This window comes from Nanorana parkeri, unplaced genomic scaffold (genome assembly GCF_000935625.1).
Source record: "Nanorana parkeri isolate BGI_ZX_2015 unplaced genomic scaffold, ASM93562v1 scaffold16, whole genome shotgun sequence".
Classification (NCBI taxonomy): domain Eukaryota; kingdom Metazoa; phylum Chordata; class Amphibia; order Anura; family Dicroglossidae; genus Nanorana; species Nanorana parkeri.
The window spans coordinates 462,778-478,665 of NW_017306284.1; the positions used below are offsets into that span (position 1 = coordinate 462,778).

The 15,888-nt window shown below is 43.7% G+C and overlaps 1 protein-coding gene across 5 annotated transcripts in view; it reads left to right on the forward strand.

Annotated features, from left to right (window-relative positions):
* Nucleotides 1–2,642: 2,642 nt before the first annotated feature.
* The window catches only part of VPS13B (vacuolar protein sorting 13 homolog B), a 761,266-nt gene continuing 748,020 nt past the window's right edge, over nt 2,643–15,888 (forward strand). For all 5 annotated transcript variants that reach the window (XM_018559352.1, XM_018559343.1, XM_018559336.1 and 2 more), the window contains exons 1-2: nt 2,643–2,789; nt 6,583–6,726. In XM_018559352.1, the coding sequence (XP_018414854.1) occupies nt 2,643–2,789; nt 6,583–6,726 (291 nt within the window). The remainder of the gene's footprint in view (nt 2,790–6,582; nt 6,727–15,888) is intronic.

Below are 15,888 nucleotides of genomic sequence, written 5' to 3' on the forward strand. Positions count from 1 at the left end.
AATAGTGACAAAGACAGCAAAACTTTTCCCAGTCTGTTCATAATGGGGGGAAACTAACCTAATAACTAACCAGAATCTGGATCAGTTGCCTATAGCAACCAATCAGCAGGCTTCCTCATACCTAAGTGACCGCTGAGAAAACACGGATCGCCCATAGGGGACTCGGTACAACTGTGAGGAAGATAGCGGCTGGTCACATTTCAGCGAGGAGAAGCTCTGCCCCTATGCGGGATCATCCTCCATCCTTTGAGATCTGTATGAGCCCACGTGTGTCAATCACCGGGTCACGTGACGCGGATCCTGGTTCCGGCAGCAGCTAATATTGTTTATATGACGTCACCTCCGCCGTCAGGAGAACACCCGGAAGTGTGGAGGGGAATACACGCTGCACTGGATGACAGGGAAGTCCCAGGAGTCACAGCTGGAGTGTCCTGGGTGAGTGTCCCGCTCTGCGGTGTGAGGAAGGAGAGGTGTGGAGAAGGCGCTGGCTTCCTCTACACTGCAACCTCAAGCTGGATATGGAAAGGTTGCAGTGTAGAGGAAGCCAGCTGGAAAGGCACAGAGTGCAGTGCGACCCCCTCACTGATGTGTCATTGGAAGTGTTGGCAGGCTGGAGGAGCCCTCTGAGAGCAGAGGAACAGCATACACACACCTGAGGATGGGGGTCCTGTGAGAGGAATGAAACACACACCTGAGGATGGGGGGGGTCCAGCGAGAGGAATGAGACACACACACACACCTGAAGATGGGGGTCCTGCGAGAGGGATGAGGCGCACACACCTGAGGATGGGGGGGGTCCAGCGAGAGGAATGAGACACACACACACACCTGAAGATGGGGGTCCTGCGAGAGGGATGAGGCGCACACACCTGAGGATGGGGGGGGTCCAGCGAGAGGAATGAGACACACACACACACCTGAAGATGGGGGTCCTGCGAGAGGGATGAGGCGCACACACCTGAGGATGGGGGGGGTCCAGCGAGAGGAATGAGACACACACACACACCTGAAGATGGGGGTCCTGCGAGAGGGATGAGGCGCACACACCTGAGGATGGGGGGGGTCCAGCGAGAGGAATGAGACACACACACACACCTGAAGATGGGGGTCCTGCGAGAGGGATGAGGCGCACACACCTGAGGATGGGGGGTCCTGCGAGAGGAATGAGACGCACACACCTGAAGATGGGGGTCCTGCGAGAGGAATGAGGCACACGCACACACCTGAAAATGGGGGTCCTGCGAGAGGAATGAGGCGCACACACCTGAGGATGGGGGTCCTGCGAGAGGGATGAGGCGCACACACCTGAAGATGGGGGTCCTGCGAGAGGAATGAGACGCACACACCTGAGGATGGGGGTCCTGCGAGAGGAATGAGACGCACACACCTGAGGATGGGGGTCATGTGAAAGTAATGAGACGCACACACCTGAGGATGGGGGGTCATGCGAGAGAAATGACACACACACCCGAGGATGGGGGTCCTGTGAGAGGAATGGATCACATAACTGAGGACAGGGGTCCTCTGGGAGGAATGACCAACACACACCTGAGGACGGGCGTCCTGTGAGACGAAACACACACACACACACACCTGAGGACGGGGGTGTCCTGTGAGAGGAATGACGCACACACCTGAGGACGGGGGTGTCCTGTGAGAGGAATGACGCACACACCTGAGGACGGGGGTGTCCTGTGGGAGGAATGACGCACACACCTGAGGACGGGGGTGTCCTGTGGGAGGAATGACACACACCTGAGGACGGGTGTGCTGTGGGAGGAATGACACACACGACAAAAAGAAGATATTGAAGTGATCGAGGGAGGATCACGACTAACAGCAGTATTAATGAGGGTCGGAGCGTCAAAATGAATTACAAAATGATATAAATTTATTAATAACAAATCTCAGCCTAAATACACCAATGAACAACCACCTAGAATTATCTAAAATTGGTTATTGCAACAACCCTCACTCATACTTCCAAAACATGCACACATGGATATTACTGATCAGCATGATAGATGATACCTGTTTTATCTCAAGGTTTTGAGAAAAAGAGAAACAGCGCAAAAAATATAAGTAAATTCTGGACCTGGCTGTCAAGGATCCTTTCTAGTTTTGAAAGTTAGGGGGCAAACATACAGGGACGGAGATCCAGGACTGCTCCAGTGAGAAGGTGGGATGGGTCCCTAAAGCTGGCCATACACATATAGATTATCTGCAGATTTTCTAGGGTCAGATGGAAAAGGTGCAACAGATTCCTCCATCTAAGCTACACTGTGTGGATGGAGGAATCTCCACCTGGGACAATCTGTTGCACTTTTTCCATCTGACCACAGAAAATCTGCAGATAATTGTAAGGTGTCTGGGCACCCTAATACAGCATCAGTTTTTCTTGTATATATGTATGGCGATGTGCATGCAACAACTGCCTGAATGGCCAACATAGGTCTATTGGAATGCATCAATGCATCTAAGGATTTATAATAACACCTGAAGTAGACCAAATAAATGCTCTGATGTTATACCATAACCTGGTTATAAAGTACAGATATATCTTTTCTATACAATGTGGATTTTAATACAATATGTTTTCAAATTCCAGGTAAAGGAGTGCCCGCAGCTGGATTTTTCCAACAATGTTGGAGTCCTATGTGACTCCGATTTTAATGAGCTATGTGAACAGATACATAAAGAATTTGAAGCCTTCCGACTTACAGCTGTCCCTGTGGGGTGGAGATGTTGTCCTTAGCAAGCTGGAACTTAAGCTGGATGTTCTGGAACAGGTATGTTGTCTCGTTGTCTTAATAAAATCAAATCGGCTTCAGACAGGTCACCAATTCATTATTCCGCGTACAGCAATATTAAAGTCAAAGGGTTTTTAAGTTATTTCAAATGCTGATTAAAGCAGGACTCCAGGAATTTTTTTTATTAACCCTTGCAGTGGGGCTACCATCTGCACTGCAAGAGTTATGTGCTTGTTTGTGTCTAGGTGCTAAAATTACAAAGATATACTCACCTGAAAAAGTTATACTCACTAGATGATCCGAACTGGCTCCCGCCTTCTGTGATCACTGAAGCGTGTCTCCTCCTCCGCTGCATAGATGGACTGCTCCTCAGTGTCCTCATGTCTTTTACATAGTCTATGCATAGTGTAGAGCGTGATGACACCAGGATCCTTAGACCAATGGAACAGAGGGAGAGAGACACCGGTCTAAAAACAAGCCAGCTCGGATGGTCTGTTAAGTATACCTTTGTGTGGGGGTCGCCCCACTGCAAGGGTTAATACCTTCTTTTTTTTTTTCCTGGAGTTAACTAATATACTCCTGTTCCTTTTCCTGACAATATGGTTTGGATCCCCAACAGTCTGATTGACAACTGACTGCCTCTCAGCATGCGGCTAAAAACCAGAGCCAGCAGTGCTGCTCCCTCCCCTGTCTGTCTCTCCAGTCAGTGCTATAGAACTAGAAAGGGAAGCGGGAAATCTGGCAGAGGTGCCACTGGAAGCAGAGATCAAGAGCTGTCAAACCATCGGTCATGTGATCAGTCAGTTCTTGGTCCTAGATCCGGCATGGGACGGGTGCAGCTTCAGGAGGACTCTACAGCAGAGAGGTGAGTATATGTGTTTATTTTTTTTATGATCCCAAGCTTCTTAACTTTGAATGTGCCCTTAGTAAGCCTCTAGGCTTGAAAAAAAAAATGTACTTGCACTTGTGGGCAGTGTAGAAAAATGCATACTTAATTTACATCTTCGCATTGTGGTGCACTGCAGAGGACAACCCTGTATAAATTGTATATAAGTAGAATTGGAATAAAAATGAAAGGTAGCAGAGAAGATGGCTCTCCAAGTTAGAGGGGAGGACCAATTAAGAGTTGGGCTTTGATGTTTGCTTGTTACTCTGTAGGAAACATTGGTTCAATAGATGAGAGATCTTGCGCATATAAAGCTTTCATTGTCAGCTTGAGATATGTACACATTAGTAGACAAAGAGTTACATTGTTTTAAATGGGGTGCTCTGGTTACTTCTAAAAGCCTGTACAGGAGAAGTTGTGAATTTTATTTACAAAGTTGCACGGTCAAAATGAATGTTTATTAAAAATTGAATGGAGACGCTGTAAAGCACAAAGTTGTTTTATTACCGAGAGTGTAGAAGTCTCATGATTTTGTGTATTTCTTACCGCAAAATGAAGCGTGCCTAGTCCTCGGAGGGAATGTCCTGTTTCAAGGGGTGCACTTGACATGGATTTGTGCCCAATCGGAGCTCTTAATGACAGTAAACAGATTGTCCAGGAAAGGAGAACAGAGATCTTTGGAGCCTGAACACAGGGCTGCAAGGACTGGAAGTAGTCTGTGCTATCAGATTTGTATTATTTTAGAGAGGAGGAGGGAAACTGGACTTTTAAAATGTTTTAGATAAGGTACTAGACATAACATTTTTAATAAGGATTATGCTGTGAGGCAGCCAAAGTAAATTCCCAAAGTGAAATCTGCATAGTTCTTAATTCTATAATGGGATAACTCATATTTTATAGCTTATTCTTGCGTTTTCTCTTCAGTTATGGAAGTATTATTATTCTTTCAAACCCACTACCCTGGCAGGTATTAATAACTGATGTATTAGTTAATGTCCATTTCACAACTCCAGAAATTACTTTTTACCTACATGTATATACGTTTGGCTACTGGTAATGCTGTTCTGAACCTGTGAGTCTGATAGTTAAAGCGGGCCTTTACCCCCTTTTGCTAAAAATCACATTGGCATGCAGCTCTGCATGCTGATAGGTAATCATCTTACATTCATTAGTTAAACATATTTTTCTTTTACTTACAATTATTTTTTGTCCACTTGGTGGTCCTCTTGGGCATTAGTGATGCAGCCTTTGTCCAAGCGTTGCATCCTGGGAAGGGTACATAAGCAGAGCATTGCTGGGAAATCTCATCTGTATTCTCACCAGATCACAGGGAAAGGCATTTTCCTCCCCCGAGATGATGTGCTAGGTCAAATGTCCAAGTCACGTGTGCCAGAGTTCCAGGAAGTGAAGGCATATACACTATATTGCCAAAAGTATCGGGACACCCCTCCAAATCATTGGATTCAGGTGTACCATGAAATTTCCTTGCTACTAAATATTCCACAGTCAACTGTTAGTGGTATTATAACAAAGTGGAAGCAACTGGGAACAACAGCAACTCAGCCACGAAGTGGTAGGCCACGTAAAATGACAGAGCAGGGTCAGCTCATGCTGAAGTGCACAGTGCGCAGATGTCGCAACTGTCTGCAAAGTCAATAGCTACAGACCTCCAAACTTCGTGTGTCCTTCAGATTGGCACAACAGTGCGTAGATAGCTTAATGGAATGGGTTTCCATGGCCGGGCAGCTGCATCCAAGCCTTACATCACCAAGTGCAATGCAAAGTGTTGGATGCAGTGGTGTAAAGCACCCCACCACTGGACTAGAAAAGTGGAGACGTGTTCTCTGGAGTGACAAATCACGCTTCTCTGTCTGGCAATCCAATGGACGTGTCTGGGTTTGGCGGTTGCCAGGAGAACGGTACTTGCCTGACTGCATTGTGCCAGGTATAACGTTTGGTGGACGGGGGATTATGGTGTGGGGTTGTTTTTCAGGGGTTGAGCTTGGCCCTTAGTTCCAATGAAGAGAACTCTTAAGGCATCAGCATACCAAGACATTTTGGCCAATTTCATGCTCCCAACTTTGTGGGAACAGTTTGGGTATGGCTCCTTCCTGTTCCAACATGACTGCGCACCATTGCACAAAGCAAGGCTCATAAAGACATGGATGGGGCAGTTTGGGGGAGGAACTTGACTGGCCTGCACAGAGTTCTGACCTCAACCCTATAGAACACCTTTGGGATGAATTAGAGCAGAGAACTTTTGATAGAACACCGGCAATAATCTAGAACTATATGTTTGTAGATTATTACTAAACATTTCTAGAAGCGTGTTTGTTGTCATTTCAAAGATATGGGTAAAGTTTCGCTTTTAAAGGGCCTGCATTTGCACATAACTGAAGCCCCCTTCTAGAAATAATTTGTGTCAATTCGACATTATCAATTTTGGCAATAAAGCCAATCTTTAAATATTTTCCTGGTTGTGGGGCTACCCCTGCATTGCAAGGGTTAACTGCTTGTTTATGTCTAGGGGTTAGATGAATAAAATTGTTACTCATACACAGGAAATTTACCTGATCCCTACTCCCCCCTGCAGTGGGAGCTCATCTGTCTCCTCTTCCCTCTGCTCTGGTTCATTGATTGTCTCTGGGTGTCCTAGCATATCATGCAGGGCCTTGTGCCATACATTAGAAGTGATGACATCAGCGGGCCTCAGGCCGCCAGAGTGGAGGGGGGAAAAGGATGCGGGCACTGGTCTTGGAGTGGGGATCAGGTAAGGAAAAGTCCTTTACACAGATCCCCTAGACAAAAATGAGCAGGTAACCCTTGCATTGCAGGGGTTGCCCATTGCCATGGTCGTATTTTTATTAAAAAAAAAATATCACATTATTTTTTTTATATACTTATAAGCAGATTCTCTTTAACATAATCTTGACGTGTTTTTTCCAGGAACTGAAACTTCCATTCACCTTTCTCAGTGGACATATACATGAGTTACGTATACATGTACCATGGACGAAACTTGGGTCAGAATCGGTAGTGATAACAATCAACACTATGGAGTGCATCCTGAAACTAAAGGATGGGGCCCAGGTAAGAAGCATGGTTTTATTGCCCAGTTATATACAGAGATGATTAAAGGAAAAGCAAGACATATTCTGCTGCTGGAAGTCCAAAATAATTATTTTCTGTTGACCAAATTCCAGGGCTAATGGGTGGTGAGGCAGAAAGTCTGATTTTTATTTTTTTTTTATTTTCTTGTGTGACAGACAGTATCCTAAAAAATATTAAGATGGGCTTTCTCACTGCTCTGCCCTATGGGAGATTGGGGATTAGAAGCATGCACGTTTGAAGGAGTTCTAGCTATGGTATGTTTGTCTTCTGCAGACACCCATTTTGGCTGTGAAACATTACATTTGAGCTGGCAGGTCTGCAGAGGTTTTTGGAGCTGTCAGACAACAGCAGGAACAAGATAAAATATTTACATTTTCAACTTTAATCTTATTTCCTGGCTAAATTAAGGCAGCTAAAATGTGATCTGTTGTTTTGGTTATGAACAGTGTAGTGATGCTTGAGAATTTTAATACGCCCCAAGCTGACAATTCATTTTGGGTGAGGCTGGGAGTGTAGCTGATCTGAGCTGCAGTCTGAGTTTGGTATGATAAATTGATGAGGCTCCTTTTATAAAGTGAATTAAAGGGTACTGTGAGAAATAGGGGGGCTACCATTGCTGACTTCTTTGTAAGCATGCTAGCTGCTGGTTGTCTCCTACTTTGACATGGTCTAAATAGATACCCCAAAACTAGTGATGCACTGATATCGGTTTTTCGGTATCGAGTACCGATATTTATATTTCGGTACTCGGTGATATCGAGTACCGGTACTTCCGGTTGCATAGAGTCAGCTTCCTGGACAATCAAGAAGCCAGGCGGCGTGTCATTACCCACCGCCCGGCTTCTTGATTGCCCGGGAAGCCGACTCCATTCTGTTTGGCCGGTTGGATGCTGATTGGCCGGGCAACCGGCTTCCCAGCCAATCGGCATCGAGGCCGGCCAAACAGATCTGACAATATGGTGACACGACCCCCACCCTGCAGGCACCTCATTCCCCTCACATAGATCCTTAGCAGCATTCATTACCGTACCAGTCCCTCAGCAAGCTGGGTAGACACCGCTCTCCAAGCTCTCTGGGATCTGCAGTGCCCACGTCTCCTGTGTGCAGCGCCCACGTGATCGGCCCTCAAACTGCTATTGCGCATGCGCATACTGCCCAGTGCTCTCATTCAAAAATCCTGTGCAGTAGCAGGCTGAGGGCCGATCACGTAGGTGCTGTGCACTCAGGAGACGGCAGACCACGGAGAGCTTGGAAAGCGGTGTCTGCTCAGCTGGGCGAGGGACTGCTACGGTAATGAATGCTGCTGAGGATCTATGTGAGGGGAATGATTTGTCTGCAAGGTGGGGGTCGTGTCGCCATATTATCAGATTTGTTTGCCCGGCTCAACACTGATTGGCTGGGAAGCCGGCTTCCCGGGCAAACAGCATGGAGCCGGCCAAACAGCATGGAGCCAGGTTCCTGGCTCCATGTTTCCTCGCGGCACTGCTGGTCAGAGGAAATCTCCGTCTGACCGGAAGTTGCCGTATCGGGAAAAGTATCGGAGCATTTGAGCGAGTACGAGTACTCGCCTAAATATTCAGTATCGGCACCGATATCTATACCAGTATCGTTATTGGTGCATCCCTACCCAAAACAAACATGCAGCTAACTAAGTCTAGGATAGTGACTCAGCTTCACAGCCAGGAAGCTTGCCTTTTTTGAAAATGGCGTCATATGTGCGTCTCTTAAAAGTGGACTTTTGCCTTGTATGACCCAAATGACATAAACATGTCCCCTTATGCCTTTTAATACATTCAAGCACACTTAGGATTCTGTTTTAAATGTTTGTTTACCTACTTTTGTTTGTTTTCTAAAATCTTTGCTCTTTTGTTGGTGGCCATCTTGAAAAAGGGCATATGTTCGCCCTTCCTGGTTTTCTCCCTTCACCCTGATGATGCACATTGAAATCCTGCACATGCACTTTGATCTGTTTCCGTTTTTATGGTGCCACAGCCACACTTACTGACTGATGACACGCACTCTACTTTCGCGCTTATGCATGGCAAGCACTAGCTTCCTGAGCGTGCGCATTGCACCACAAGGCTGAAGCTTGTGTTATCATGGCCTGTTATTCACATGACTAAAAAAAAAAAAAAGAAAATGGCTGCAAGATCTTGCAGCCATTTTTCTTTTTTTTTCTCACGAGATCCCTCTGGAAGATCTGGAACAAGCAGTGACATAGCTTTCCCGCTGTGTACTGCTTAGGCACACCTACGCCACTGATGCCCTAGGAAAAGAGGTTGTCAGGATCTAATTTATGTAAGTAAATGAAACGATATTGCGGCGGAAATCGCGGGATTTTCCACTCAGTGTGAATGGGCGCTAAAGATGGAGCTGTGTGTGTTGCCTACAGAAACCATTGATGGTCTGTATAACATGTGCTTTGTGTAGGGGCAGTGCAATACATTGTTACAATGCACCACAGTGCTTCCTTTTATACCTCCTTATTTTTTTTAAACCTTGTTGCATTGTCACAAAATGCCACTTCATTCAACTATGTGTACAACAGCGTGTTGCAGTATGCAACAGTGTTTTTTTTTTTTTTTTTTTTTTTTTTTTTTAGTCACTCATGGTCGGCAAAGGGGAGAGCGGATGGCTGCTGTCTGCCTGTGTTCAGTGCCCTGTGAGCGGGAGACGAGCTAAAGCACGTCTTACCGCTCCATGCGCCTGGCCACGCCCCTGCAACAGTGCTTTTTAATGTGTTGTGCATTGTGAAAAAAATGCAGGCATGCTGCATTTTTATGCAACACACAACTGTATGGAGTGAACAGGGCACATTGGAAACAATTTGTTTTCTCTTTGTCCTTGCGTTTAAACCTTTTTGTTGATCAATGCAGTTTAACACACTTGGTGTGAACCAGCCGTGAGATGCATATTTCCGAATCTGACTGATGACTGTAAGTAACATTGGGGGGAATTTATCAAAACTGGAGCAAACAGGATCTGGAGCAGTTGCCCATGGCAACCAATCAGCAACCTCTTCAGTTTGCTTAGGTAAGATCTGAAAATGAGAGAGAAGCTGATTGGCTGCAGTGTAAACCTGCTCCAGATTTTCTCTGCTCCAGTTTTGATGAATTCCCCCCAAGTTGAGGTTAGGTCCAGCCATTTACCCAGTTTGTGTCTGGAGCAGTTACTTAACTTTTGCACACATTAAAATCTGAATTTTTGGATAGAGAATTGCTTAAAACCTCCCAACAATTAATATTTTATGACAGCAGAGGCCCTGTAGAATAAAAAAAAATTCTAGTTGCAGTTTATGTTGCATGATATTTAAGCAAATATTTATCAAATGAATATTTTTTGGAAAAAATACACTAACATGAATTTTAGTGCACACAAACCGAATATAATAGCCATTGTTGGTAAAATTTAAAAGATGGGGCTGTGTCGGGTAAATAGATACCAAACTTGTCTTAAAATTGCGCACCCGCCCGTGAAATGGCAAAAAAAAAACCCTACAGTACCCAAAACTGCCCATAGATTACACTTTAACCGCCTCCCGGCCAGTCGTGAAAAAAAACAGCCGGCCGGGAGCTTCCTGGATGTACCAGGCCATCTAAAGATGGCCTGTTGGCCCCGCCCACTTGCGCGAGTGGAAAACAACCAAAATTTAAAGACTGGCAGCAATGCCTGTTTACATAAATGTCATAAATGTCAGTCAGTACTGCAGCGCTGAATACTGAAAAATGGCCTAGCCAGGAAGGGGGAGTAAACACCTGGTCTTCAAGTGGTTAAAAGCCTTTACCACTCTTCAATTTAGAGTTAGCAGTGAGCCATTGCCCTAGAATTATTGCTGTCACTCCGACGTCCGTGGCAATGTGTAACGTGGTGCAATCGTCGTTTGCGGTTGTGTGTAAGGGCGGGGAGTTTTGGAGGGGTTTTCTCTCATCTTCTATTGTTGCTATCAGACAGGTAGTGAAGGGAATTCTAACCAATTGGACAAAAACAAAAATGCTGGGGGTTCTAACTCACCCTTACGCTATCTAAAAGTATAAAACATTTTTGGCATCAGTTCTACATTAACTGAAATTTAGTGGGTGGTAGAGGCTCTAGCATTTGACAATTAAATGACAGGGACAGGGCTTTATGCCAGAAAGGGATAGAATTTAATCTTGATTTTAGGTAGCAGTCAGGTCTCCTTGTACCATCTAGGACTAGGGTCCCAGGGACTCCACAGTAACACTAGAATACATTTGAAGATGAATACAGTTACCAGAAGGCACAAGGTGCCTGCCCTTCACCACTTTTTTTTTTCTTCTCAAATTAAAAATATTTTATCCCAGGACAGGTTCTCTCAACTTCACTGCAAATCTACTAACCAATTATGCTCAGCCAGCCTCTATTTTTATGCTTGTCTTGCACAATGCATTTATGATGGAGTTCTCTGGTGAGGGGAAACAAGTGCTTGCTGCTTTTTATGGAAGCTTGCCTATAGGTCTTAAAATTGTCAAGTGCTTTGAAAGAAGCGTGGACATAAATATCTTCTGTGAAACCTGCAATATTTTTGTGAGCTAGGTTTGAAAAAGAAAAAAAACAAATATTGACAAAATCCGGTGGCATGATGTCTAAAGTGCCAAAAAGATTGTCGGAACGTGACATAACTGGAAAGCCATATGTACATGTTCAGCAGGTAATAAAATAAGTGGAAAACAGATCAATGTGGATTGTGTTCCATGTTCTCACTGAGGTCAGTGTGCGAGTTGTTCCATGTCCGGACGTTGTTAGTCATGTTGCCAAAGATTCCTATATCATAAATAGAGGCAGCAGTAAACACGCAGTAACCCTTAAACTGTTATCTTTCATGAGCAGCAAATTATTCCAGCTTCTGTGTGTGTGTGTGTTATGTCTTCCTAATAATGTCTTATAAAACATCCTTTATTGCAAGGATGTAGAAATTAATGTAGCATTTAGGAGCCGGCCAGTCCGGTCTTTGAGCCAGAAAGCTATTTTAAAGTTAAATTGAATTTAAAAGTCAACAAATTTCAAGCAAGCTGCCTTTTTATTGCACAGGAGACATGCTATGGCAATTCTGCAATAAAACAAACTTATCTGAAAAGTGCTCTTCTATGGCTATAAATGCCTGACCTTCTGCTTACATGATGCTGTAGCATTGTGAAAGCTGGACAAATTAAACAAATATGGAAGTATTGAATTGTAAAGGGGCTATAATAACACTAATCTCTATCAGTTTTGTGTAATGTGTCTCCAGTCTGACTTTCACCTGAAGCATGTCCCCAGTCTCAAACAGCTCCTATAGCATGTTCAGAGTCTTTAACCATCTATTGTAGCTTTCTCGTAGTATTTGACCATCTCTTGTAGCTTGCCTGTAGTATTTGACCATCACTTGTAGCTTGCCCGTAGTATTTGACCATCTCTTGTAGCTTTCCTATAGAAGTTGGCCATCTCTTGTGGCATGCCCGTAGAATTTGGCCATCTCTTGTAGCTTGCCCGTAGTATTTGACCATCTCTTGTAGTTTGCCCGTAGTATTTGGCCATCTCTTGTAGCTTGCCCGTAGTATTTGACCATCTCTTGTAGCTTGTCCGTAGTATTTGACCATCTCTTGTAGCTTGCCCGTAGTATTTGACCATCTCTTGTAGCTTGCCCGTAGTATTTGACCATCTTTTTGTAGCTTGCCCGTAGTATTTGACCATCTTTTTGTAGCTTGCCTGTAGTATTTGACCTTCTCTTGTAGCTTTCCTATAGAAGTTGGCCATCTCTTGTAGCTTGCCTGTAGTATGTGACCATCTCTTGTAGCTTGCCTATAATGTTTGACCATCTTTTGTAGCTCGCCCGCAGTATTTGACCATCTTTTTGTAGCTTGCCCGTAGTATTTGACCATCTTTTTGTAGCTTGCCCGTAGTATTTGACCATCTTTTTGTAGCTTGCCCGTAGTATTTGACCATCTTTTTGTAGCTTGCCCGTAGTATTTGACCATCTCTTACTGCATGTCTACATTCTTTTTAACCAATTAACCTTCCAGCATGTCTTTGGAGTATGGGAGGAAACCAGAGTACCGGGAGGAAAGCACGCAAACACAGGGACAACATGCAAACTCCTTGCAGATAGTATCCTGACCAGGATTTGAACCAGGGACCCTCAGTCCTGCAAGGCAGAAGTGCTAATTGCTACGCAACTGTGCTGCCCCATGATGAGTTTATTGTAAAAGTGCCCAAACAGCCTGGAAATTGCTGCACCTTTTAATGGCTGAATTTGACCACAACGAGACAACAGTAACAAAACCTGCATTATATGTCTTGAATGATATATCTGTGACAGCATGTACTATTGCCTTGACACTTAAACTGAAATTTTTTGTGATTGGAAAGGTATTTTTCTGTATCCAGTTGCACTTTAGCTAAGTTAAAGTAAACACAATTATCTTTAATTCTATGCCAATGATTTTAAATATATGAAGGCTAGAGGAAAGTTATTTCCTTCTCATTTTCTTGTATAAACTAGAACTTGTTCATAGCTGATTTCTTCCCATTGCCCCTTCTTCTGCATCCATGCACATTTTCTGTAATGGTAGGGCAGTTACGCAATGACTGCCTATTATATTTCTTCCCTTCATTTTTCTAAATTCCTTTAATAGCTGAGCATAGTTGTGTAGGTGTGCTGTAAAATTGCCCACTATACATCAGGAAACATGCCTCTGTCATTGAAGAAAAATAAGAGCTTTAAGCAGTAATGGCATTTTTTATTTGTGGTAGTAATTACAGCATGACTAACAGTGGAAAGTTTTCACGTCTAGTTCAGAGTTTTGAGAGTTACAGTAATGGCGAGTAAATACTTTTTATGGTGGTTAATGATGATTATTTCCTTTTGGGAGCCCGCAATCCTCTGGACGTTCTGGATTGGCCTTTTGCTTGGTGCCTTGATGAGCCACGTGCAACTTTCTGGAAATGAAGAGGTCTAATAGTCAAAGCCAGGTTGGCTATGTTTTTATACATCTGCTAGACAAGTGGCATGGCTTGGAAGATTAGATCTGTCATTGAGACATTGCTTAGCTTTTCCAGGATTGTAGCCTGTGCCTTGTTTCTGTGCAGAACATATAGGCAGTGTTCTTGCTTTCCTAAAATCCACGAAAGGGGGAAAAAAATTTAACCTCTAAAGGTACCCATGACAAACATTGGCGGACCTGGTTCTACTCGAAGGAGTTTACATTCACGTCGGAGTATAGCACCTATCTGCAAACTGAGTCTCCATTGAAGAATGCCTGGGGTCTGTTCCCTTTTCATCCCCCTTGATAGCCCAGGTGGGTGGAGCCAGTTAGGATACTGCCTATTGACTTTCTTTTCCTTTTTTATTCTTTTCCTTTTTTATTATTTTCCTTTCCTTATACTGACTGATAGTATATTCCTTTTCCTCTCCTCCTTTTTTACCGTACTGCAATTTGAATTAATCGATACTGCCCTTGTTTCGGTGAGAACTACATGTGGATCCTTTCTTCACCATTTGGAATGTTATATTGTTCATTTATTCTTCATGAGTTATATTTCTATGTATCGTTAGAGAGATCTTCAAAGCTTTCTGATTATGCACCTATTGCACATCTCTCCATATCATCTTATACCGTTAAATCAGTGTTGTTGAGTGTTATTTGTATGCCTCTGTTGCACTTTGTGAACAAATATTATTCGAAAAGTTTCTGTAACATAAAGAATATCCAACAAAACCCCCCCACAAAAAACAGTAACCTCAACAGGCCCAACACCTACAAGAACAGCAATGTGCCATTTAAAGCCGAACTCCTGCTAAAATAACAAGGTACATAGTAATAGCCCATTTTAAAATAAAATGCAGCTTTTTCTGCACTATTCACCTTTAATCCACAGCTGTCCCTGATAGTACTACTTTTCTTCCACTAAATCTCATCAGCCTGACTGCCAATATCATTTGTACATGTTTTATGACAACACTTTTATAACACTTTATAACTGCCCTAAAATTGTATTTCCACTTTTGCAGCCAAATTGGCATGCCACCTTCTTGTATTTGTTACATGTTCTTATTTACATTGCATAACTTTAAAAGATTCCTATTAGCAGCTTTTAGTGCTGTCTGTCCTAACAAACGATTAACCCTTTCGCTGCCAAGCCCTCCGGAACATTTTTCAAATCAGCTGGCCAAGCCATTTTTGAATTTTCTGCAATTTTTTTTCTATTGGTTTGATTTTCAACTGCTGCTTTGCTAGCGTTTGTAAAAGACCCCCCAAACCATATATTTTCTGAAAGCGCAGGCCCGGTAGAATAAAAAGATGGTGATACTAAATTTGTAGGCCCTGCGATAATTGCGCAAATGTTTCTCAAATTAATATTAAACCGATAAAAATACACAATTCAATTGTTCAACTGCTGCGTTGTTAGCGTTTGTAAAAGACCCCCCAAACCATATATTTTCTGAAAGCGCAGGCCTGGTAGAATAAAAAGATGGTGATACTAAATTTGTAGGCCGTGCGATAATTGTGCAAATGTTTCTCAAATTACCATCAGCTTATAGTAGAACTGTAAATGCCAGGTCCGTACGACGTACTGAGCTGGCCAGCTGGAAGCACTTTTGTAGCTCCGTACGACGTACGTCCTTGGCAGCGAAAGGGTTAAAGAGTTGTATAGCGTTGTATATATGTTAAAGGGTAATTTACAGCGAAATAGAATGGGAAAATGGAATAACCACCATCAATCTGCCCCCTCTCCCCTCCACTACTCTTCTTGCCGATCGCCCAGGTGGCCATGCTGACCTGTGAGTGCTTCCCATTTGCGAGCAGAATTTGAAATGCATACCATGTATGGACATTACACCAGCAGTGGTTGAGGGGAAAGAGCAGTAGTTGACAGGAAAACCAGCGTGTGTGGGTCGGTGGTTTAGGGGGCAGACTGGTGGGGTAATTCCATTTTCTCATTCCATTTATCTGAGAAAGTGGAATTACCGTTTTGATGAGAGAAGTTCAGTCTGTCTCTCAGTTTGACCCTTTCACCAATGAAACAGCTAAAAGGTAAACAATATTTTTCATTATGCTGTGTGAATAGGAACACATAACAAACCTATAGAGGGATTTTGTCAAATTTGACTTAAACAAGAACTCTAGAAATGGAAGATCTCAG